This window comes from Octopus bimaculoides, chromosome 2 (assembly GCF_046866305.1).
Source record: "Octopus bimaculoides isolate indiv1 chromosome 2, ASM4686630v1, whole genome shotgun sequence".
In the NCBI taxonomy this organism is placed as follows: Eukaryota; Metazoa; Mollusca; class Cephalopoda; order Octopoda; family Octopodidae; genus Octopus; species Octopus bimaculoides.
The window spans coordinates 106,163,006-106,190,837 of record NC_142929.1 but is presented as its reverse complement, the minus strand read 5'-3'; the positions used below and the strand labels follow the sequence as shown (position 1 = coordinate 106,190,837).

The following is a 27,832-nucleotide window of genomic DNA, read 5'->3' as shown; positions in this document are numbered from 1 at the left end:
ATTTTTCTTGGTTAGTTTTATTTTCTAACCAATCCAGTTTGACATGGATCGATTTGAATGTGTTAATTTGGTGATTTGCCTAGAGCAAGTGTTGCATAAGTTGTAATAATAGAAGGAAGGTTAAATGATCTTGGGATTGCATTCACAGGTCATTGAGTTAAATCTTAGCACATTTGTTGTTGTTGTTATTGTTGTTTTGCTCCAGGTTAACCCTGATCAAAATCATTCTATCCATGGCATTTTGTCTTTTTACAGGCATTCAGGACTACATCATCTAATGTGTCTTTTCTCCTTTTTTTTTAAAGATGGTAGCGTTTGATTAGAGGAAAATTTGGCTGCTATTTGTTGCCTGTCAAGTCTCCTTTGTTGGATCATGGCACATTTGTTAAAGGATTAAATAAGCTCTTTGTGTGATGCATGTTCTAGAAATGTTCAAAGCATCCCATTATTAACACCATAGAAGAACTAGTTTGAGTTTAGTGGAAAGAGAAATAAACTCTTAAGAGTAAACAATATACTATCCAACAAAAGAACTCTTTTATTAGTAGTGGTGACTGAGATAGAATGATGTGCCCTGCCCAAATTCTCAATGTCATTACTAATAAAGTTTAGGTTGACAAATCATGGGTCAATAAACTAACCAAAGACAAAGTATTTCTACCATATATGTATTCTTTCCCTGTGGTGTTATTTTTTTACAAAAATTTACTCCTCCCTACTGGCATCATTGGATGATAGGTTAGTAACTACAGTATGTTAAATATGTGCTCTAAAACTGCAAATTATTACTGAAAAGAGGTAAAGTTGTGGTTGAGAGAATTCCTATATTGTTTTACTATTTCTATCTTGCCTTTTCTTTATCAGGCATAGTGAAGGAGCAGCATTGACATCAAAGAAGTGTCTCAACAAAGAAAGATGTATTTTCAGCGTATGACAATCCACTCAGTTCTCCACCTACACCAGGCTGAGACTATATAAGATCTGCATTTGATCCACATTACTCTATAGTAGAAAGAGTAACTTCCCGAAGCTTCAACAATTACTTACCCAATGCAGACAAGGGAATGTGAAAGCCATAAAAATGGATTGGGCATGTCATCAGAGATCAAAACCTGGACTATTCTTGACTGAACACAAGAAAGAAGAGAAAACTGAAAAACGCTGGGCATTGAATGGTGGAAGAACTCCAGATTATGAACCACACTTGACAAACAAACCTTTCAGAAGCTGGTCCACAATAGGCAGGAGGGGCAAACCTGCTTTACAGGCACTACATACCAGTAGGTATGACTTCAGGATAACATAGTCAGTCATTTTGACTATGTTATCTTGAAATCATATTTGTAGATGCTGAATTGTGTTGTATCAAGAGTGTTATGATGACAATCATTATCCTCTGGATGAATGTTAAACCAACCAGATATAGTCTTGAATTTGTTTTCCACCAAGTATAGTTTCTCTCTTCTTAATTCCCCAGCTGTTCATTGGAAACATTGATCTATAACTATTGTCTTCATTCTAAATGTTGCAATATTTAGGAGTATCTAGGTGGTAAGCCAGTAAAATTGTTAGCATGTCGGGCAAAATGCTTAGTGGCATATCTACTGACTTTATGGTCTAAGTTATTTATTTATTTATTTTTTTAAGGATATTGTTTGAAATCACTAATTTAATACGCACTCCCTTTCTCTTTTCAAACCATGTCTTTCATTTTTTTTTTTATTATTGCTTTGTCAGGAGGGAAGGGCAGTGCCCAGACCCTTTTTAAGGCCTCTAAGACTGATATAAGAAAGTTATCCTCAAATTGGGGACTTAGCTCCAATGCTTGCAGCAAAGTGAACTCCTCTAAAGGCCCCAAGGACTGGATGGTGATATTAAAACAGGCAATGGATTAGCTCTACCATCCAAAGAGGCCAGTGTAGGGTTTGAACTCTGAACACAGAGACCCCAAACAAATACCACAAGGCATCCTATCCATTGCTGTAACAATTCCACCTGTGCACTCATCCCAGATTGGTACTTTATCGAACCCCAGATGGATGAAAGTTAAAATTGCAGTCTTTCCCTGTTTACATGTGGATCTTCCCACATGTTTATCACCACAACACACTAAATTATCAACACTTTTAACTTCTACATTAACAATCTTACTCATCCCTTTCATTTTCTATTATTGTAAGGGATATAGGGGCAGGCAATGTTTGCTTTTTCTCAGACAAAACAAACTTTATCCAAATTATCTCTAAATCTGCTTTTTATAAATTCAACAATATTTTTCATGTCTCTTTCTCACCTGTGAGTCATTCACTTGGGTCATCATTGACTGCACATCATGATTTTCTAAAGCTATATTTAGTGCGGTTGTTACTTTGCATTTGTTAGGTTTTCAATGTTCATTCTTACTCATTCTTTGCTTCAGTTGCAGTTAATACTCACTAGTGATACTTCAACACACATTTATACTCACTTTCACTCTCTTCCTATATTCACTCACACACACACACTCACACACACACACACACATACACTCACTCAAACACAAACAAAGCTACTGCTGTCAGTATTTGTCAATAAACATGACAAAAAAATCATTGTTCATTTGTTAAAGCTTCAAGTTTTGAGTTTCGAACAAAAGACATTTGAAAGCTTTATTTAGTGATATTACTTCTTTAACTTGCAAAATAAAATACAAGTTCAGTTAATATTTACTTCACAGTATTCTGAATTAAAATCCTTGTGATGCCAATTTTGCCTTTTATCCTTCTAGAGTCAATAAAATAAAGGACCAATAAAATATTGGGATGAATTTTATTGATTATGCTCTTCTCCCAAGATCTATGGTTTTGTGCCCATTTTTGAAATCTACTTCATTTTACAAACGTATAACTGAAGGTGAATTTTTACATCTGTTTTATATGCTATATGCATTGGATGGATCTTGTTCAAAGTTACAGCCCATCTAGACAGGTAAGAGGACTAGATCTTGCTCATGTGTTCCAATTTATATCAAGTTTCTAAGTCTGGATGCATCCCCAACACCTACAGAGTGTACGGGTGTATTTTATTGTGGCACCAACCATTAGTGAAGTTGCCATGGGGGCCCACAGACTAAAGAGTCCTCACTGCTTTATTGCATATCTGTTTTTAAAACAATGCAACCAAGAAAGTAAATAGTAAAGAGTGAATGAATTGTGCTGAAGATAAACTACCTTGAATTCTGCAAGCTGGATTGGCTAACATTAGCTTGTAGATACAGAAATTAATTTGCATAATGTACTTCACTATTGAGTATGATATGAGAAATGTACTGTTTAAGTGTTTTTGATGTACATATTCAAATTGGAGTGTTGCTCTGTCACTGTACTTCCTCCTTAGTAAAAATATCCAACTTTCTTAATGATAGTTTTTCTTGTTACAAATATATACTACATAGAAGTACAGTTCACTGCTGTAAGGCAAAACAGTATAATTGATAGCTGTTTCATGAAACTCACATATTCTGTGTAAAACCTACAATACATTGGTATCCTATTGAAGACAGAGACATTTCTCTTTAACTGTAATAGGGAACACAAGGATAAATCCTGACCTTTCCAGGTAACAGCAATAAGTACAAAAGTAAAAAATAATTTTCAAAGCTCTTTTTACTAATTTCTGTCGTTCTTGTCTATGGTTTACAATGAAGTATTGTAACATGTGACTATGAAATTCCAAAATAAACATTTACTTTGAAAGGGAATGTCTTAGATAAACATTGGACAGAAAAAGTCATTTATAGATATAGTGCAATCATTGTAGTCTACCATTTCATAATAGTAGGCAGACATTAACTGGTTTACTAGATAAACCAGAGAACATTGGTAGTTACTGACAAACACTGGTTCAACTAGCTGCGTCATAATATAGAACATTTTCCAAATTCCAGCAGCATTCTTTCAACAATAACCATTTATTATTTTATCAAGATGTGTTCTCCTTTATGTCTGTTAGCAAGATGAGTGCCAGACCTCTTTAATGCAATTACTCCCAGATGTTTGTTGTCTCAGTTAAAGTTAATAGTTGGTTTCACTAAGATTTTGAATTTTCTTACTCCTTATTAATTTTATGATACACAATGATGGGAAATGAATTTTGATCAATTTGTCAGCAATAAAATCCAAAATGTTTTCGGAAACTTCATAAAATTCTCTTTAACTACATTAGATTTCCTTAATCTTTGTCATTCTTCTACAAACACTGATTGGATAGAGACATGGGCTTAGTTTTAAAATCCTAAAAATTTGGGAATGACATGAGAATTGTTATTCTCCAAAGTGATACTTCAAAGACTATCAGGAGATTGAAAAGTTTATTTTATGCGCCATAAAATTTAGAAGCAGTTGTTTTTACTATTTTAACCCTTTAGCATTCAAATTATTGTCAAATGTAATGCTTATTTATAAACAATCTCATAGCTTTGAGATTTCAGTGATATGATTGTATATTTTTAGAATGACATTTTAGGGTAGGTGTGAGAGGCTGGATCGGTTTGAACACAAAATAGCCAGTAGAATATTTGGGCCAGATATAGCCAGTTTAAATGTAAGAACTGTGGCTGTTGTACAAATATTGCCATTGCAAGGGTCACCTTTAAATCATTGTAGTTGCCATAATTTTCTCAACACCAGTTTGTCTCCCTTTCTCACTATTTTCATAATTGATGAACATGGTGTCAAAAGTTTCCTTTCTCATCTATTTAGGACTAATCTTCCTCTTATAGTTAAAGAATTATATTTTCCTAACCAAAAATGTATTTAAGATTTTAGGTAAGATCTTAGCTAAGCTTTGTGAGAAAGAAACTGGGGAAGCCTGTCTGCTGGATTGTACCTGTACTTCAAAGATTTTGTCTTGTTACATAGTGTTAAACTGTTTCAACTTGAGAATTACATTAATGGTATGAGTCTGTAGAATGGCACTCCGTCAGTTATGATGACGAGGGTTCCAGTTGATGCAATCAACTGGAAGCAGTTGATCCTGCTCATAAAATTAATGTGCAAGTGGCTGAGCACTCCACAGATACGTATACCCTTAACGTAGTTCTCGGGGGGAGATTCAATGTGACACAGAGTGTGACAAGACTGGCCCTTTGAAATACAGGTACAACAGAAACAGGAAGAAAGATTGAGAGAAAGTTGTGGTGAAAGAGTACAGCAGGGTTCGCCACCACCCTCTACCAGAGCCTCGTGGAGCTTTAGGTGTTTTTGCTCAATAAACACTCACAACGCCCGGTCTGGGAATTGAAACCGCGATCCTATGACCACGAGTCCGCTGCCCTAACCACTGGGCCATTGCACCTCCACGTTTGTAGAATACTCAGCTACTTAAACATTACACATTGAGTTGGTAGTTTAGGTGATTGAACAACTGAATGCTCATCTTCAAAATATTTTGAGAATCTATCATATGAAGTAGAACTACTACAGTTAAAGTTTCTCTTTGTATTTTGATATATTGGGCGAGAGGAGAGAATAACAAAACTCATAGTTCAGACAAGCTTTTCTAGACATTTTCTTTCCTCCATTCTTATCTACAGCCATGGCTGTGTGGTAAAGAAGTTTGCTTTGCAACCTTGTGGTTTTGGGTTCAGTCCCATTACATGGCATCTTCTACTGTAGCCTAGAGCTGACCAATGCCTTGCCTTGAAATTGAATTCAGTAGACAGAAACTGTGAAAGCCCATCATATGTGTGTGTGTGTGTGTATATGATAGTCCCTCCCACCAGTGCTGGTGTATTTACATCCCTGTAACCTAACAGTTAAGCAAAAGATCAACAGAATAAGTAGTGGGCTCAATTTGTTCAACTCAACCTTTCAAGGCAGTGCCCCAGCATGGCCACCAGTACATCTCATTTCACACATTAGGTTTTTTAATGTTTCAATCGGGGGGGAAGCTCGTGCATTAAACAGTTAAAATAAGGTTTCATAAAAGTAAACATTCAAAAAATGTATTTTGAATAACAGGCTGTACTGAAGCAGCAGGTAAATGAACCTTGGTAAAGTATTTATTCCTAAAATATTGCTTTAAAACATTAATTACTTGTAACAAATAAGTACTATATAATATCATGGACTTTGTAATGGGTGGTGGAGCATGTTCTTGTGGCTTACCCCGGGTGCAGTTACCCTAGCTATGCCACTGATGGCCACAGTCCAATGACTGAAAAAAAGTATACTGATTCTGCTGTTTCCATAGTATTGAAGCCACATCCCTACTGGCTACAACTTGAAGCAACCCATTGGAGAAATTAGTAAAATCACATGGTGCCTATGAAGGGCCAAATGTATGGAACTTAAACTTTGAAGGGTTAAGTTTATTTGCAGAGAGCAATGATTGGGTACAAACTAGAATAGATATGCTCTACCAATGATGAGAGATTAATTGCTAACCCTTTAGCTTTAGAAACCCTTTGTTTATACATCATTATTCCTGGAGTATTTTCTAAGGACCAGAGGAAAATCTTTTTAATCTTATTTATAATAATCAGCTTTATTTAGCAATAGACACTGGCAGAATAAGTACCAAGTTTCAAAAAAAAAAAAAAATACCAGAACCCATTCATTTGACTAAAATTCTTCAAGGGCCACAGTCAAATGACAAACAAGTAAGAGATAAAAAATAGTTTCAATCATTGAACTACAATCACTGTCAGTCTGTTTCTTATTTTATTGAATGTCTGACTTAACTTTTTATATAAAGGGACTCAACTCAACACATTCTCTTTTATTGGCACATTTTTTCTTCTCACAGACTTTCATACAAATTTCCAAATGCTGAATTCTATTAGACATTAAGATAATCCAAATCTGTAACAGGACACTCGAATAGTGGAGTTGAAACCAGAATCACTGTTGTGAAGCAAAACAAACTGTCAGCTGAATTGTACCTGTAATTCAAAGATTTGGTGTCAAACTTTCAACTTGAGAATTACATTAATGGTATGAGTTGGTGGAATACTCAGCCACTTAAACATGACACATTAATGAATTGGTAGATTAGGTGATTGAACAACTGAGTGCTCATCTTCAAAATACTTTCTCATAAGGCTTAGCCAAGATCTTATATACATTCTTGGTATGGAAAATATAATTCTTTAACTCTAAGAGAAAGATTAGTCGTAAATAGATGAGAAAGGAATAGAAAATGAATTATTGATTTACAATTGTTTGATCTTTACAAGTAGTCATTTCTTTTCAACATATTATTGATACATGTTCTAACATTCCCATCATGATCATGGACACTGAATATTGCAAAGATTTGTACAGCAACTTCTATTGTAATCAAATCACTACCTTTGTACCTATTCTTCCATCAAGTTTGTAAATTTCCTCCATCTAACTTCAAGCTGGTCTTGGCTGGTATTTCATCCTTTAACCCTTTCATTACCAACCTGGCTGAAACCGGCTCTGACTCTGAGTACAAATATCTTGTTTTCATAAGTTATGAATTAAAATCCTCCACTAAACCTTAATCACAATTTATGTTCCTAACACTAGCTGAATGATAACTAAGTTATTTTACAAAATTCTTTGTTATATCTAAAGTAATTGAAAGAAAAACAGAGCATCTCAAAATAAATATAGTAACGAAAGGGTTAAGTATTCAGATTACTCTGCCAAATGTAATGCTTATTCCCATTGTTTCATAGCTTCAATATTTAGGTTTTTTCTTTTACAATGACATAAGGTAGGTGTAAGAGGCCAGATTGGGCAAGTTTGAAGATAAAACAATGTTTGGGCCAGATATGTCTAGTAAAAATGTTGAAGGATTCAACCTGAGTAATAACTAAGCTTGAGGTAATGTAAGGGACATCAAAGTTCAGGGGCAAATTTTACTACACCTCTTTGGAAATAGCTAATCAAATGAATCTCTGGCTCAACATAATCTAGTTAGGGGCCATAATGCAAATTTCATCTTCATGTAGTTAAGTAGTAGACAAAATATAAGAAATCTATAATAATAAAATTGTAGAATCAGTTGCTTTTATTTCAGTTCTATAAACCTAACTAGTTTTATACTCTTAATCAACAGTTGCACTTCTACCCATTTGTATATTAAGTTCAATGGCCTTCCTTGACTCCTACATACAACAATTGTCTACTCTCATTGCAACCCAAATAAATTATGATGTTTGTTATAATATAGCCTTCTGATGCATTTTCTCAATATTTCACAGATGCAACTCTTTTATTGACATTCCACCTTATGTATTTATTTGGTAACACTTTACTCAAGTTACGTTATTACATAGTTACATTTAAACACAGAAACAACTCCATTACACCACAGTGGAAAGATCGTTTCGTTCAAAATTTCAAAAACCATCCTACACACTATTATAAAAACAATGTTAAATAAGCCGCAAATTCTAATAGAAAAACAACTCATTATTAAAGTTATATAAAATTTATTTACAATTTATATACATAAACAAAATTACACAAGTCAGAAAAATGTAATCTGAAGGTTGAAAGAATGGCTGGCATATTTAAACAATTCTAAAAAAAGGACGGGAAATGGGAAAGAAAAAAAGATGAATATTTTGTTATGAAAATGGTTGAATATAGTTTTCTTGCTGCCAACATTGGGAAATAATTTGTTTCAAAGAAAAGTATTGTGATTGCTTTCTCAAAAAACAAAACTGTCAACAGAAGATTACTTTTTTTTCTCAAATGAAAATATCTCAAGAAATGAAAAAGTGGAATGTAACTCATACTTTTTGTGTATGTGTGTGTGTGATGTTATATCATATATATATATATATATATATATATATATATATATATATATATATATAAAGTGTCAGTAAGTCAATAATGGAGAAAAGTTATTTTGAGTTGTTTAATTAAAGAGAAAGTAGCAGCAGCTGTAGAAAAATGTTGAAGTTTTAGTTATTGCTTCTGAGAAAATGATTTGTTTTAAAAGAAAATTGTTTTTCACAAAAATTGAAGGAGAATTAAGTGAAGTTTCACCCTCCAAGAGACAGTTTTGGAAATATCAGAAATCTCTGCCTTAGATTTTCTTGGTTGAAAGATTAAAAACCCAAAAGACTTTAATACTGTACATGAGAATTATCCAAATGATTAAGTATGAAAGAGATGTCTCATTGAATAATAGTGATGAAAGAATTTTAGACATTGCATTAGTAGGACATAATGAATAAATGCTGCCATTACAATACTGTTTTATATAATGTAGTGATACTGTCAATAGTAGATGTCTTAATTGTGGTATTATTGCAGCCATCACTAAAATAATAAAATGGAAGAGTTCGTTTGGTACAAAACATTCAACAATATTTATGCTATTATATCTTTAAAATATTTAATAGCATGCTGAATATTAAAATCCTGAATTTCATGCTTAAAGCTCCAATAACCTTTGTATGTGGTACAAATATGTAACAATACAAATTCCTGTGTAAATTAAATGAATGTTAGAAATATTGTAATCTAGAAACCATTTCAGACCAGACCAGACAAGGTTCAACAGTACACCAAATTTCATGTTGACTAATGTCAAATACACTACATTTGATGATACAGGACAATCAATATAAAAGACACTAATGATGAATGAAGACATGATAATATTATTACAATGTGGTATGAATCTAAAAATATAAATGCTATTATATAAAAAAAAAATTGTCAATGAATGAAGCCTATTTATCTGTATGAATGCAGAGAGATACCCAAGAATTTACCACTGCCATTAATGGTAAAACTGTATACTTAAGGTCCACTAAAAATGATTCATCAACAGTTCAAATTTCAGTTTCCAGTACAATAACAGCTAGGATTATAATGTGAAAATACAATTTGAAGATGATGTAGTTTAGTCACTAACTTCACTACTGTCAATAGAAAAGGAATTCAGTAGATCTAAAATACTTCAAAGATAACAATGGCACATATGGGCAGCATTTGTTACACAGTCACTTCAGTTTCACACATCATTCACATCACTAACAGTAGTTGTTCAAGTCAGTTGGCTTTTACTCTGTCCATCTTCAATTAATCATTTCATCCTGAGAGATCATTTGCATCAAACATATCTTGGTCGTACGTTTCAGCTTTGACAATTCGACCACCAAAATATCTTCCGTTTAGTGAACTGATGGCTAATTCCACTTCTGTGAAAAGAAAAATTAAGTCCACAATAAAATTCAAGTAATATGCAGAGCAGCATTTTAGACATCAAAAATACAATTTTTTTTTAAAAAGGGAACACTTGTTTTGCAGAAGAATTCACTCAAACAAGCATCATCATCATTGTCTTTTAATATCCATTACCATGCTGATATGGATTAGACAAGAAGTAGTATTTGGCAACCAGATATCTTTTCTGCCATCAATCAACCTATACCTGTTCATCAAGTCTCTTTATTTACTTTATTCCAAGGTACAGGACATATTTACAGGAGATGTAAACATAACATCATTGGACCCAGTATCATATAAAGAAAAGCTGAAATAAACACCCCAAAGGCTTAGCACACTTGTACACACAGAGATATACAACAGGCTTCTGTACAGTTTCCCACCTACCAATTCTAATCACAAGAATACTATATGTCATCATCATTTAACGTCTGTTGTCCATGCTGGCATGCATTGAACAGTTTGACCAGAACTGGTAAGTTAAGGGGCTGCACCAGACTCCAGTCTGATTTGGCAGGATTTCTATGGCTGGATGTCCTTCCTAATACCAACCACTCCAAGAATATAAAAGCAACACAATTTTAAACATACAGAAGACTGCACCAAGCTGTCAGCTTTGGTATATTTCTGCAACTGGATGCCCTTCCTAATACCAACCATCTACTGAGGGTACTGCTGTTACAGCAGTGAGATTACCAAGTAACTTGCAGGGCAAGACCCTTCAACTGAGAAAGGAGTAGTATGAAAGGAGATGGCTTTGTGCCAGGTGATGAGTAGTATGAATAGGGGTTCACAAGGGTGCAAAGGGCAAGAAACACAGCAAGCAATGAACCTTGGTGGAAGGAAGAGAGTGTTAGGAAGATGGGTTGTAGGGAAGGGAATTATTCAATTGTGAATATTAAAAAAAAAAATTACCTTCTTGCTTAGAAAATTCCACATAAATCTTTACTATTATTTCAGCATCTTCATCTTCACTTTGTTTTTCTTGATAGATTATTACTCGATTGACAACACCATATTTTCCACATTCATCTGTAACTTCTGTTTCTAATTCATCATCCAAATCTTCTGGACCAACCATATTCCGTAAAACCATCACACGGCACTGAAACAATGAAATCACAATGGCAGATAAAAAAGAAAATTAAAACATCTTTACATTTTTGCTAAATTTTATCTCTTTGAATTTTAATTACTTTTTTTTTTTTTAAATGACAGCATCATTTGAATAGTTTGACAAATCTAAATATATCCATAAATTGAGAAAATGTTTGTAATGCTGAATTCTATTATGAATATTAATGAAGAGAAAAGTCTATTTCTCCAACAATCTTAATCTTTTCACCCAAAAATCAGTTAGGTTACTTTAGTGGTTCGTTAATTAAGTAGTTATTAAACAAACTAATTTTCTACCATCTCTAAAATTAGTTTTACAAAAAGAATTCTTAAGACCCCATGGTCACAAAAATAGAATTCCCATCACCTAGGAACCAGCCCAGACTGACATGATTTTATGTTACTAGAGATGATACATATAACTTACAATTAATCGGCTATTTCACTACCATGGATTTATTCAGGCAAGGCTGAACAATGAGACTTTACAACAAATTTCCTCAGACAATTATTGCTAACTACTCAAGAAATGATAATATTCAACAAATCAACACTCCTATAACTTACATCTGATTTTCGCATTAGTTTCTGCATGACCATGTGTCGTGCGTTACTGCCACTGATTTTCATGTTTTCTTGTTGATCTAATGTCTGCGATTGTTCTTCTTCCAGTGCTTTCTTCTGCAAAGGATCAATACCTTTGCCAAGTATTCCTAATAAAGCTGATTTTGCTTGGTCACTCACACTTTTGCCTAAGGCCAGATTCATTCCTGGATTAGGTGTAATACCTGCACATGATAAAAAAAATAATAATTCTTAGATAAACTCTTTTATTTCCAAAACATTTATTGCAATGTGAAAAGTATATGGATTCATGTATAATCTGTGAACATGGTCACAATCACTAGGCTGAGATGATTCCACAGAATTACATTCCAGGATATAATTCTAATTTTCATGCATACTATTAAAATTATCTCAAATAGAATTCGTTGAAACAAATGCTCCTAATGAATCCTTAAGATAAAGCATCTATGGTACCTAATTTTCAACTAAACAGAATACAGTAAAGCAGAGTACTATACTTTGCCTTGACAAATATATTTCATTTCAGATATTTTGTGGTAAACTGCAAAGGCCTGTGCGTACTTAACCAGTGAACCATATCACGTGGTAAATAATAGTAAGTATGGGTGTGTAAATGCAACTTAACCCTCTAGCATTCATATTACTCAGTTAAATCTGATGCTTATATATTCACATTGTTTTGAATTGATCATAGATAATCTTCTAAGCTTCAAGATTTTGATGATGGGATTGTTTATTTCTAAAATGATACTGTAGGGTAGGTGTAAGAGGTTGGATTTGACCAGTTTGAACATAAAATAAGTTGAATATTTGGGCCAGATATGGCGGATTTAAAAGCTGATGGGTTACATTTTCATGTTTTATGTTTGGTTACATTTTTGTTTTGGGTTTGTACACTGTAAAGTGGTTGGCATTAGGTAAAGTAACCAGCCATAGAATAGAAATCATGCCACAAACAGACATGCAGTCCTCCAGATGATCGGATCCTGTTAAAACACCGAACCCATCCTAGCATGGAAGACATTAAATGATGTTTTTACTGCTTTACATTCAATTTTCTATGACAGTATACACAGGAGAGATAATTTTGTTTACATTAAGAAGATATTTGTATAGTGTTGAAGCACAAGTCTTCAACAATAAGATGTTTTTCTTCTTAAATGCTATTTACCAATGTAGCATAATGAAACAAGATTCACTACAAAACTTGTAACAGGATTTTTTTAACTAAAGCCCATGTGGTGAATTCAACTACTCTATTTCTTAATTACTGGGCAGTAACTCCAAATAAGAACTGACTTGGAATGCAATGAACCTGTCCAACTCATACCAATATGGTAAGCAGATGTAAAAATAATGATGATAAATTTTATCAATCCAACAGAAATTACATGTTAAATTATAAATTTCTGCAGACTGGAAACAAACAAATTACTCACCTGCAGCTGCTACTGCTGTTGCTGCCGCAGCTGCTGCGGATGCCTGCATCTGAGTCTGTGAAGCTGTTAATGGAGCAGCTGCAGGTAGTGGTGCTGGAATAGTAACCATGGATTCAGAACAGAAAAGAGGAGAAGCTGATGCAGCAATACCAGTTTGGTTTGTTACAGTTGTTACTTGTGATGTGGCAATACCAGAACTGCTCAAAATGGGACTGGCTGAATCCATCAAAGGTGAAGCAGCTGATGTAGATGCACTAGTTGATACTGTAGCTCCAATGTTGTTATTGGCTCCAAGTGCAGTAGGCATTGCTAGACCAGGTGGTGCCTACACAAGAAAATGAAAGAAAACAAGGAATCCATAATTTATCAAATAGAAAATTTTGCTAATTAGTTTTGGGACACACACACATGAGTACAACTCTAAAAATAAAACCTCATTTGACCCAAATCTAGACTATATCTGGCATGAGAACTTAGCCAAGTTGCTTGTAATATGCACTTCATCTGTCTCTTGCCTCATCTGTTTCCAATTAAACTGCTTCTACAATCTAAATTCTCTCTGTTATGGTGAACTCCAAACTTTGTTTATTATGTCCCACTCTTCCCCAATTGCTGTCATGTCTAATAACATACCACTTTTCACTACACTGTAACCTTCTGTGCACATCTGCTTTCAACTAATCCTCCCATGTTACATTTTGAACTACTTCCATGGACATAATTGTTAAAATCCTCTTTCATCTATTTTCTTCATCAACAGCAAAAGTCAATCCCTTCACATGGAAACTCTTCTACACATGAACAGCTGAAATTTTTGAAGTCACAACAAAAGGTACGCTTCACAATTAATGATCTTACACAGCAATTATCAAACAGAATTCAGGAAGTAGATATCAAACTAGGCCCTTGATTTACCAAAGGTCCATGGATATATAATTTGGTTAAAATAGCAATGTAAAGACTCAGTCCCTCTTCAAGAATATAACAAAACGCTGTTTGAACCTTGATCAGCACACAATGTAAAACTTTAAAATATTTTTAAGAAATGGTAATTTAAAAGTTTTATGAGAAAATTGTTATTGGACATTAATCTAAACGTCCACAGTTTTTTGTTCTTGTGGGAGGACATTTAGGTAGCATCTGTGTCCAAGTCATGACACTAGCTAACACAACAAGTGCAGTGGCTATCATAATTGTATTTATGGAAATACCTTTTCGTTTATCGCTTATAATTTACATGCACAAATAGTATACTTTTAGTTGTTTGTTTATTCACATTTCAAAGTCTTTTATTGATATCGTCATTGTTGTGATTGTGACAAACTAGCAGATTATCACTTGAAAATATAAAATAGGAAACAAAGACTTAAAAATTGTACAGGTTCATTTTTTGCTCCCTACCACCTTTTATCCCCAGTACCCATAAAGAATTTTCTACCATCTCCCAGAAGGCAGCTAATACTGCCTCCTTTGAAAAGCTTTTTAATCCTTATTTTGCATAGCTGTTATCCCTTGTAACCCACATCACCACCTATGTTTTGCTTACATGACATCAACCTTTTTTAAGTTCAATGTGAGCATCAAGTGCAGCCATGTCAGACTTGGAAAGCTTACAAAGGTTTTGGAACAATCAATTCAATCAACTCTAGTATAAGATTGGTACTTTATTTTACTGTTCCTGGAGAGGATGAAAGCAATATACTCACCAAACTGCCACCCATTACACCAACAGCTTGTTGTTGAGCATCCATTGCTGTGATCTTTGCAGTAACTGCTGCAGCAGCTACAGCTGCAGCAGTCGGCATGCTACTGGGACCTGACGGTGGCTGTAAAGCATTTGGTGGAGTCACAGCCTGCAAGGAAGATAAAATTCAGTTAACAATAATTATTGTTAATAACTAATAATAAAGACTTAAAATGAAGGAACAGAGAAAGTAATATAGCATTATAATGAAGGAAAAACAAATTGTATATAAACAATGAGAAAATAATAATTCTCCGGAATAGAATTAAGGAAGGATTTCTAATATTGTGTAACCCATACAAGCCTTCATTTAACAATGAGTCATAGGTGTAATCAGCAGCTCATATATCAGGTCATTAAGAATTAAAAGTCCGATTTTCTTATGCACCAAGTTTGACGGTCGTTAACTCTGTTCTATCCTGACAATTCTTTGTTTTACAACATTGAAGAGTTACATCACTTTTCAAAATACAATTCACGAGGTTTGATTATATTGTGAGTTTTCTCTTGTAAATCAATTTTTGTGAACCTATGGATAGATAAAAAATTTGTGTTGTTTATGGATAGGAGGTCCATAGTGGAACCAATGCATCCCAGACAGCTCAAAACATCAATGAGGTGTTTGATGAAGATATGGTGAATGATCACACTGTACATCGATAGAAGTTCTGGTCTGGTGACTTTACTCTTGAAAATCAACCCCGTGGTAGACATGAGACCAAGGTGGATAATGATGAGCTGAAAACTGTAGTGGAAACATACATTTCAAACTACACATGAGTTCGCAAGGTTTGAAGTTTCGATTCCAACTGTATTGGACCATCTGAAACAAATTGGCATGGTAAAGAAGCTGGACAAATAGGTACCACATGAACTGAACAAACATCAAATGACACGTTGTCTTGAAACTTGCTGTTCTTTGCTGTCACAGCATAAAAGCAAACTATTTTTGCATTGTATTGTTATGTGTGATGAAACATGGATTCTTTTCAGCAATAGCAAGCGTTCTGCATAGTGGTTGGATAGAGATGAAGTGCTAAAACACAATCCAAAAAATATTCACCAAAAAAAGCTAATGGTGTCTGTTTGGTGGTCCAGCGCTGGTGTCATCCACTACAGCTTCATGAGACCTGGTAAGTCAATTACAGTGGATATATACATTAGCCAACTGGATGAAATGGTGAATGAACTTGCAATTAAGCAACCAAGATTGGTCAATAGAGACAGGCCAATTCTCTTACAAGACAATGTTCGACCACATGTTGCACAAAGAACGCTACTCAAGTTACAGGAACTGAACTTGAAAGTGTTCTGTCATCCACCATATTCACCAGACTTTGCACCAACTAACTATCACATTTTCCAGGCATTAGACAACTTTTTGCAAGGAAAAAACTTCAAATCTAAAGAAGATGCAAAAACAGATTTTTGTGATTTCATCACCTCTTGCTCTCCAGAATTCTTCACTGGCAGCATAAATAAGCTACCAATAAAATGTCAAAATCTGTGTTGATAATTTAGGTGCACATTTTGATTAACTCCATTGCTTTTTGTTGAGATAAATTAAAATAAACTTTCAGTTCAAAATTGGATATTTCATTCTTAATGACGGGATATATATATATATATATATACACATACCATCATCATCGTTTTGCATCATTAATAGAGCAGATGACACAATAAATTGATTTTTTAAAATTTTAAAGAAACTTTAAAACTGTTGAACAATATTAAATACATCCTTACATTAAGAATGAATATGAAAAGCTTTGTTGAGACTAAAATAAAAATACACTATTACTTAAAAAATATAGCAGTCGTGTTTTATAATTCCAGTAAGTTAATACTTGTCAATATTTCCATAAAAATGAAATATTACAAAGGTTTATTCATGATACTGTAAACAGTTTTCTTTGAGATTTATACAAAGTTAATTCTATGTTATTTGTTGAGAGACATTAAAACAATTTCATACAGTAAAATTTTAAAATATCCTACAATTCAGACACCATCTATCATTAAATGTGAATTAAATAAGATAAAAAAAAAAATCATTTTCTGCAATGCATAATAATTACCTTTCCAACACGTAAATATTGACCACCAAGATCAAAGAGATTCATAGATGAAACTGCATCTTCAGAGGCTTGAGGAGTTTCATATTCTATGAAGCCGTAACTTCTATAACATAAAAAGTTAGTCCCAGTTCAAAACGAACAAAAACCATTGGTACAGTTACAAGGGATTTTTATACATGTTTACTGCAAGTTTTACTTTTTAAGCTTTAATCATAATAAAGAAATTACTAAAATTTAAATTCATTATTAATTCAAATTATACACTTGTTCTAATTAGCATTTTAATAAATCCAATCAATGTTTAATTTTATAGTTTTATGAGCAGGTTCTAGATTCTAAATGGGAAAATGTAAATTCTTGTAGAAAGATTTATTTTCAAATTTGCATTCAAGAATATTTGTTTTCATAGCAAACTTCAATGTATCATTCTAGCAACATACATTTAACAGGAAATGAAGAAATAAATTTAGAAAAGTACACAAAAGACTTAATGCATACTTATGTTTGCCAGGTTTTGTAGGATCTTGAGAGAGCTTACAAGTCACAATCTTCCCAAATGCCTCAAAGACACTAAAAGAAATAAAAGAAAAAATAGATTAAGAAACATAATTACATTTGTAGAATATTAATTCTTTTAAACAATTTTTATTTAGATGAGGAATGATGATGATTATGATGAAGTATTTTGAACGTGAAACCTGATTTATTACGAACACGTAGTTTATCAGTGGTAATGTCTTTAATTGGAAACATAATCTTATAATTCAGAAGATCGCATTGTTAATCACCAACTACGTAACTGCTCCATTATCAAAAATGTATCAAATGGGATTAGATTTAGTTTCATTTTTAGCCCATGCTCTGTGAATCCTGTTTTGTAACACCCAGCATATTCAGTCATAATGCTGATATTAGCAATATTAATAAATTCATTTAAAAATGATGTCATTGCATCACATCTCAGATAAGTATCTTCTGATATATATCAAATACAAACCTTTGTATATCCATCTCTGTCAAATCCTGATGTATGGATGCAATGTAGATACGGTTAAAATTCTTTGCTTCCTGAGCAAGCTGTTCAATAATGGGCTGAGCTTGAGGCATGTTGCTTGGTCGACCAACCTTTAAAACAAGACAAGTTATGTTAAACTCTAAGGTATTATATGTTATGTATACAAGGTGTTTGTAGTTAGAACATTTCACTTTTTCTAAAATTCAGAATGTGAAAAAATATGGCATGCAAATTGTTTTTTTATGTAAGGTTTTGCATTTCACTTTGGAAATGTGTGTACACAAACATTCCACTTGTTGAACTAAAATGGTGATTAGTTTGTTTTTTTTTTTTTAATTTTTTTATATTTGTTATGGTTTTGTTGTAGGATGAAGGGTAAAGCATGCAACTTTTCCATGACCTCCAAGACTGAGGAATTGGACAAAGGAAAAAAGCCACAAATTACTGTAGTCAAGACATCAGGATACTCTAAGACCAAAAACTTAGGCTAAGTGGTTGCAACAGAATGAACTTATCAAAAGATACCTAAGAATCAGATTAAGTCTACCAACCAAGAAGATTAACAGACAAAAATGTTCTTAGTCCAAAAATACTGGGTTAATTTTGACTTTTCATTCATCCAGGAATGGATAACTTGTGTTATCAATTATAAACTGGGTTATATCTAACCAATAAATATGTGAACTCCTCCCAATATAAGAAATTATTATTAAAAGAACTGAACTCATAGAACTTCTACTATTTACACTTTTTTTTTCTTCAATCATTTGTAGTACAGCAAGTGAGTGCCTTTCAAGCATTGGGCCTCGCAGTGGCAAAGTGGCTGAGTTCCTTTCAAGTGTGGGACTTCACAGAGGCAATGACCAAGACCATTGGCATTATGTCCATGCTTGAGAAGAAGACCAACCAAGCCAAACAAAATCAGTCATGGCAGATACTGGTGTCATGCAAATTGGCACCCGTGCCGGTAGCATGCAATAGCAGTGTCACACAATGGCACCCATGCCGGCGACACATAACAGCACACATTACACTCAGAGTGGTTGGCATTATGAAGGACATCCAGCTATAGACAACCATGCCAAATCAGACTGAAGTCTGGTGCAGCTTTCCAGTGTGCTAGCCTGGTGAAACCATCCAACCCATGCCAGCATGGACAACGAACGTTAAATGATGATGATGGTGAATGTATTTTTTCAATGATCGTACAGAATCAAGGAACATTTTAAATTGAGTTATTTCTGAGCTACTCAGAAGCTAGCTACAGTAATAGATTTCTATCACTGTACAAAATATAGGCTAACTTACACATGTACATATAATTTCATTAATTTCTTCCCTTCCTCAATCATTTGAATTCACTTACACCACTGATATCAGTTGAATCAAAAAATTAATGAACCAAATACTATTTTCATGAAATTAAATGCACCACATTTTGTTTTCAAATATTTGTTTTAAAATATGGACTGGGGGAAGTAATTTTTGATTCTGCATTCATATGTCTTCTTTCTCTACAAGTTTTTTTTCTTCTTAGTTTTCTAAGAAAACACAAAGTGAGCTCTAATAGGCTGTTCTGAGCCTATAAATAAATCCCAGAAAGTAAGAATTTAATATATTAATGTTTTTTCCTCACAAGTTGCTTGCCTGGGTTCATGGGTTCTGTTGCAGTTAAATAAAAAGAAAGAATATTTTATGACCCACATATGAGGAACTACACTATTAAGAAAAGCAGGGTTAAATGATTTCACCAAGGAAATATATTGGCAGTTTTTTTTTAAATTTATATTTCCTTTATAATGATACATGTATAATTCACAAGGATATTGGTGGGGATAGAAGATAAAAAAATTAAAATTTACCTTAATATTCCTACCACCAATCATGACACCATTCATCTGTTCCAAAGCCAGCTGGGCAGCTTCAGGGACTTCATATTCAATGAAAGCAAAGCCTTTGTGTTTATTAGTCACAGGGTCCCAAGAGAGGTTGACACTCTTTATAGGACCAAATGGTAAAAAAGCTTGCTTTATTGTATCCTCTTTGATTTCAAAATTTATGCTACCAACATAAATCCTGTGAAAAGGAAGAAAATCTTTATTAAAACTATTATTCTAATATGCGACTTGATAATTGGTCATATAATAAACAGCACAGAATTATTTAGAATTTATTCTATTTTACCCTTTAGGAAATAACTCAAAATTAAATTGGGTAAAAAAACCTTTTTCCTATGATTCTAATGTATTTTAGAAAAGAGAAAATAGGTTAAAATTGGAAACACTTTGAATGTGAATTAGGCAAATGAAATTTAAGAACTGAGATTACACTAATAGAAAAATGAAACACAACTAAGAGAGACAACTTGTGTAACTACACATACAACACTAGAAAACCTCCGTTATCCTGGTCAACACAGAAGGTAATTTATAATTAAAAAAATTTAACTACCAAAATAAAGCAACACATTTGGACATTCTGTGGAAAGAATGACTCACAAGCATTAGCAAGCTACTAAACAATACTGACAAATCTGGTTCCCATTGTCAGACCAAGCCAGAAATTACACAGGATTGTGACATAAAATGGATGTGCTCCAAATTTAATATCAAAACATTAGCAAGAAGAGTAGATAAGAAGGAAGACCAGCCAAGCTGAGTATTACAGTTAAAATAATGTAAAATAGAAAGAGGTTAAATGTGTGTATGAAATCTGTCCAACCAACACTACTATGAGAGGAAGAATTATGAAGATAAAGTAACAAAAAGAAAGCTAGTTTTGATAATTGAAATGACTTACCTGCACATTAATGCTAAGGCCTGCTGCCTTTGAACAGTATTTTGAAAGTTTGCCATTTGCTGAAAACAGAAAGAATAATTTTAAATGACAGTAAATATCTAAAATATGAAAAACTTGTTTTAAATTATAGAAAAACAATAAAGTAAAAAAAACAAAACAAAACATTTACTATATAGATAAGAAGGACAAAAACTAGTCTGATTTAAATATTTCTATTAAACTGGGTTTTTTTCCCCCCCATATTTCTGCTGAAAAATAATGCCTCTGTTTCAATTAATTTTTAAAATAATGTAGTAATGTTAGTAAAATAACTTGGTTCTTATTAAGCTGGGGTTTCGAACATAAATTGACAGCCTCAGGTAAGATGGTATTTAAAGGTTAAGACAAATTATCTGATCATGTTTAATCTGAATTTGAAGGAGCTTCTAAAGCAAAAATACAAAAAACAAGGCAGCAAGCATCACATTTCAACTTTTAACAGTGAAAACAATTCAGACAATGATAATGAATTGTGTCTAGAAACAGAATGAGTGAGAAACTTTAAAAGTGTTCCTCTTCCAAATTTTCTAAAGAAACCAGACATAATCATAGTCTGTCTGACCTGAAGCCCACTGACCAAATTTGTTTACTCATTCTACTTCAAGTGTTCCAGATAAAACTACAGTGGCTAATTACTATAAACAAAGAGAAACTCAGAACTTTTTGATTTATTTATTTATTTATTTCACAACAAATATAACAATAGGTAGCTACCCAGAGTTACCAATGAAATACTAATGAATCTTTGAGCAGCTTCTAGATGTCCTACATTATGACCCATTCACTTTGCAACTATTAGATTAAATCCCACTCCACAACATTTTGGGTAAGTATTGTCTACCATGACCTCGGGTCAACTCAATCCCAAGGAGTGAGAAATGGTTAGAAGGAAACTGTGAAAGAGTGAACTTGTAATTCACAAAAGCAGCTTTATCTCACACATACTGTCTCATGCTGATTCTGCTTGAGGGCCATGTTAAGGTTTTGTTCAATAACCAGTCACATTACAGTTGACTAAGCTGGAACAAATCAAACTCACAGAGATCTATTTAGCTACTTTACAAGATAGACATCTAAATATAAAAATAGCTAATCAAAACAATGCAAACTATCAAAAATCATATACTAGCATGAAAAATATAAACATAATACACATCATCATCATTGCTTAATGTCCATTTTCCAGTGATGGCATGTGTTGGATGGTTTGACTGAGGTCTGGAGAGCCAGCGGCTGCACCAGGCTCCAATTTGATCTGGCAATGTTTCTACAGCTGGATGCCCTTCCTTACGCCAACCACTCTGAGTGTAGTGGGGGGGCTTTGTACATGCCACTGGCACAGGAGCCAGTCAGACAGGCCTGGCATCAATTATGTTCAGATAATGCTTTTCAGGTGCCACCAACACATGGGCCAGTCAGGTGGTCCTAGCATCAATCACGTTCGGATAGTGCTTTTTACGTGACACCAGCACTGGAGCCAGTCAGGGGGTACTGGCACTGGCCATGTTTGGATGGTGCTTTTTACGTGTCACAGGCATGAGAGCCAGTCAGGTGGACCTGACATCGACCACATTCAGATGGTGCTTTTTACATGCCACTGGCTACAGCTATAATATTGGTTTTACTTGACTCAACAGGTCTTCTCAAGCATATCATATCACCAATGCATCAGGGGTACTCTTAACTGGGCTGTACTTTAGTTGCTGGGTCTTCCCTTTATTTATTTATATATATACACACACACACACAAACACAAACATACTTTACCTGTTGTTGATGAGCAATGGTCTGTCGCACCAGGACACTTTTAATACTTTGTTCCATTGCATATTTCTTAGCCTTCTGTATAGCTTCTTGTTGAGATGCTGTCAATTTAGGCAATACAAATGGTTTCTGGTCTCTTTTTGCACCGGGACCTTCAACAATTGGACCTATTTGTTCAGCCTGTGGTGTTTGTAGTTCTTCTGCAGCCAAATCTGTCAGCAAAACCAAAAGATAGTTAAATAAACAATCAAAAATAGGACAAGTATTGGAAGAAACTATATAATGATATAAAAAAAAAAAAAGAAAAGAAAAAGAGCCGGAATATGAACAGGGCCAAGACAAATGAAGACTGGGGCAGAGACAAGATTTTTTTTTTTTTATTTGAGGCACAGACATAGTCCTTAAGGGATATGGAGAAAAATATAAAAAGGGAAGATACATTGAAAAAATTAAAGTATGAGAGCAAGAATATTAGATCATCCAGACTAATATTGCTTTAAAAGTTTCAGTGATTACTAATCAAGAGTCGTAGAGAGAAAATATCAATGATGTGCACCAGTAGATATAGGCTGTCAGTATTTAGGAATCAAACAATTTACAATATATTCATGTGAAATAAGGATTACCACATCACAAGCACCGATCGACTGATTGCCTCCAGTTTGGCCCTAATTTTGGCCACTGTAGTCTCACCAAAAGCCCCATAAAACAGCTGGCCGTAAGGGTGGCACGAGCAATATTGAACTTCTTACTGATATATAAAAACACAAAAAAAGAGAGAAAAATAGCATTTAAGAACAACATAAAGAGAATAAACGCAGATGCTTTCTAGATTTGCTAAAATATATCATTTAATAGTGACACTGTCCTTGGAATATTCTAGATCAGGCAAAAATCATTGAAAGAGTTAAAAATATGGGAGCAGGTTGGAAAACGTGCTTAATGTTTTATACTAAAATAAATGGTATTCTTATAAAACACTGCTCCTCTGACAAGTTATAACTTACATTTTGTTGGGTTTTTTTTTTTAACTTAACGTATAGAAGATTAGGATATTATTATTGGTATAAGTGACATTAAAGTGAAATAACTCCCAATTATTTGGAAGAAAATGGGAGGGAGGGCATCTAATGTCTTTAATGAGTTAGATATCTTCCAATATCACCAAAAACTAGACACAAAATTAAATATCCTGTATTTGGTGTGCCTGAACTGAAGATTGAAATCAGGAAGGCTATAAAATACCTAGCAATTATTTCACTATCAAAACTTTTTAAAGGGGGCCCATAAACAAACAGGATATAGTTTATTGATTTCATGGAGTTAGCATTGTTGACAAAAACAAAATCTAACAGGATTATACAATTTTATTTATGGACTGAAAGTTCCATATGAATATGCAGTTTATAAAAAGCAAAGCATTTTCCTTCAAGGCAAATATTTTCATTCAATAAGTATTCTCCAGTCCTAACAAATTATATTCCATAACTTTTAGTATTTTCAGCAAATAGCACTACATATACATATGTACATTTATACATACATATATTACCTACCTACACATACATAAAATATATATATATATATATATATATATATATATATATATATACACACACACACACGTACATACACACAACACAGACACACTGCAATATGTTTATTATTAATTACTATCACTACACTTTTGACTTCAGATTTTTTACATGTATCAATAAAGCCAGTGTTAGGGAATTTAATACTTTTATGGGTATAATACTAAACACTAATCTACACTAGTTGAAAAGAATGAAGGATGCTTCACAAAAAAACAGTATTAATATTACATCAACAAAGATTTTTTTTTTTGTTAATGAATGTTGGGTCACTAAATGTGCGAATGTACTGAACAGAAAGGAAATGATGCTATCAGCAACTGCTATAAAACAGTTGGGATAAAAGCCAAGAAGATTCAATGTGCAAAAACTAATTAGAAAATGCTTTTGATAAACAAGGAAAAGTAAAGGATTGTTCTTTACAATAAGTTTTGTATAATTCTTCAAATAAAATAAATTTACAGCTTGTTAAACTATCCCCGTACTATGTATTAGTTGAACCACATAGATATAAGATAACATACCTATGAAGGAAAGTCCCTACCCTACTCATCAACAATAATGAAGTATTTTCTATACCTAGTTGCTTAGAACAATTTAGATAAATTATCTTCCATTAAGTTTTCTACATAGGGAAGAGCTGATAATTTTTCAATCGAATAGGACATCATGAAATGGGTCTTCCTTCAAGTAATAAATTCCTTAATATTTTCTTTCCAAACCACATTTTGCAGCTGCATGAATTACAATTTCTTAAAATCAAGTGATGTAAATATTATGAGGAAAAAATTTTATCACTGAGGCAAATTATTCTACAAATATATTCTTACTTGCTATCACATTTTGAAGTAACAATAGAAAATTGTTTAAAACAATGTTATTTCTAACTATATTATACATATACATACATACATGCATATATATATATATATAACATTTAGAACGACAAGAATCACCAATGTTGTTTTTACATGTTTTTTCCATGCTGGCATGAGCTGGATGAGATTCTTGAGACAGTATTCTATAGTTGGTTCCTTTCCCTAACACCCATCTCATATTCGTTTCTCAGTAATTTATTCAACTTGCCTTTTACACACTGAATCACTACTACCCAACCAGTGTCAATACAAAGGTACTGAACAGAACAAACACTTACATTTTATGAATGTGAATAAGACTGAGTGCATATTCCCCTAGTGTTGACAAGCTAATTGTAGACAAAGCATCACTGCTCATATAAATGATATCATTCTTTCAATCCTCTGTAAGTACATGATGGATCTGCTTGTTGTTTGATAAACAAGGAAGATAAGGCATCTTCCTTGAAAACAAGGTGAAGCTTGGCAACAACAAAAGCAACAGGCCATACCAAATTCTGCTTCATTGAAACATCATATGACCCAGGCAAGCAGAGAAAAGCAGATAAAATGATAAACATTACATATAGAGACACATAAAGAGATTTATTCAAATCTTAACATTCAAATGACAAACTTCATACTTTTTCTTACAATTTTTTCTACTATACATTTTAATACAATCTTAACTGTTTACTTCCAAATGCCTCTTTCACTTGCTCATGTATGTATCTGGGTGTGTGTATATACATACATTTATGTATATATGTGGGCATATATATACATATACACATGAATAGATACATATATATACACACATATATATATACACGTATACATATCTATATACATACATATTTATACACATATATATGTATATATACATACATATCTATATATACACACACACATATATATATACACATATATATATAGACATATATACACACATGTATATACATATATACATATATATATATACATATATATGCACATATATATACACACACACATATATATATACATATATACACACACATATACATATTTATACATATATATATATATATACACACATATACTTGCGAAGACCTGTTGGGGTAAGCGAAAGCAAAATCGTCATGGCACCTGTGCCCAGTGTTGCTTTTCTGGAACTTGTGCCCGAGGCATGAGTAAGGACTTTCGAGCGAGACCGTTGCCAGTGCCACTGGACAGGCCTTGTGCAGGTGGCACATAAAATACACCATTTTGAGCGCGGCCGTTGCCTGTACTGCCTGAATGGCCTTCGTGCCGGTGGCACGTAAAAGCACCCACTAAACTCTCGGAGTGGTTGGCATTAGGAAGGGCATCCAGATGTAGAAACTTGTAGCCTGGTGTAGCCATCTGGTTTGCCAGTCCACAGTCAAATTGTCCAACCCATGCTAGCATGGAAAGCAGACGTTAAACGATGATGATGATATATACATATACATAAATATACATATGCATACACATATATATATATACACACATATACATATACACATATATATATATATACACACATATACATATACACATATATATCTATCTACATATATATATATATATATATATATATACACATATATATCTATCTATCTACATATATACATACATATACATACATACATACATATATACATAGTGCGGCTGGACTGGCTCCCGTTCAGGTGGCATGTAAAAAACACTTTTGTGCGTGGCCATTGCCAGTACCGTGAGAGTGGCCCTCGTGCCAGTGGCACATAAAAGAACCCACTGCACTCTCGTAGTGGTTGGCGTTAGGAAGGGCATCAAGCTGTAGAAACTCTGCCAGATCAGATTGGAGCCTGGAGTCTTCTGGCTTGCCAGTCCTCAGTCAAATCGTCCAACCCATGCTAGCATGGAAAGTGGGCGTTAAACTATGATATATATACATATATATACACGTATGTACATATATACATATCTCTCTCTCTCTCTCTCTATCTATATACATACACATATCTATATACATACACATATCTATATACATACATATATCTATATACACATATATCTATATACATACATATATCTATATACACATATATCTATATACATACATATATCTATATACATACATATATCTATATACACATATATATATACATATCTAAATATATACATATATATCTATATATATACATATCTAAATATATACATATCTATCTATATATATACATATCTATATATCTATATATATATATATATATATCTATATATCTATATATATATATAAATATACATATACATATAATCCAAGAGAGTTAGGGGTTGAGGATTCAACCCACTAAGGGATAGTATCTATCCAATATACTGCTGGGAGGGTACCCAATTATTTATATACACTAGTGTTATACCAAGTGCAATAAGTGGGTGCAGGTAAAAAGGGGTTATTTTACCCTAAATTTATATAGCAATGAGAAAATGGAGGAGAATATGCGGTACCCATCGACTTACAGACAAGGTATTCCATTGATTAATCTGTTTATTTTATAACTAAATTGACAAAAAACACAATATACAGACACTTATGACATACCACGTCATTAAC

General features: G+C 33.3%; 1 protein-coding gene across 5 annotated transcripts in view; it reads right to left on the bottom strand.

Moving 5' to 3' along the window:
- Nucleotides 1-8,426: 8,426 nt before the first annotated feature.
- The window catches only part of LOC106882518 (poly(U)-binding-splicing factor PUF60), a 46,075-nt gene continuing 26,669 nt past the window's right edge, over nt 8,427-27,832 (bottom strand). Inside the window, exons 3-14 of one of the 5 annotated variants that reach the window (XM_089347420.1) lie at nt 23,414-23,538; nt 22,791-22,999; nt 20,985-21,043; nt 20,048-20,261; nt 18,168-18,295; nt 17,669-17,740; nt 17,171-17,273; nt 15,052-15,198; nt 13,346-13,670; nt 11,886-12,106; nt 11,118-11,307; nt 8,427-10,174 (exon numbers count right to left, since the gene is read on the bottom strand). In XM_089347420.1, the coding sequence (XP_089203546.1) occupies nt 10,065-10,174; nt 11,118-11,307; nt 11,886-12,106; nt 13,346-13,670; nt 15,052-15,198; nt 17,171-17,273; nt 17,669-17,740; nt 18,168-18,295; nt 20,048-20,261; nt 20,985-21,043; nt 22,791-22,847 (1,626 nt within the window). In that variant the 5' untranslated portion in view covers nt 22,848-22,999; nt 23,414-23,538 and the 3' untranslated portion in view covers nt 8,427-10,064. Of the gene's footprint in view, nt 10,175-11,117; nt 11,308-11,885; nt 12,107-13,345; nt 13,671-15,051; nt 15,199-17,170; nt 17,274-17,668; nt 17,741-18,167; nt 18,296-20,047; nt 20,262-20,984; nt 21,044-22,790; nt 27,306-27,832 lie in introns of those variants that run through there. The other 4 variants (XM_089347418.1, XM_089347419.1, XM_089347417.1 and 1 more) reach the window with 4 other exon arrangements.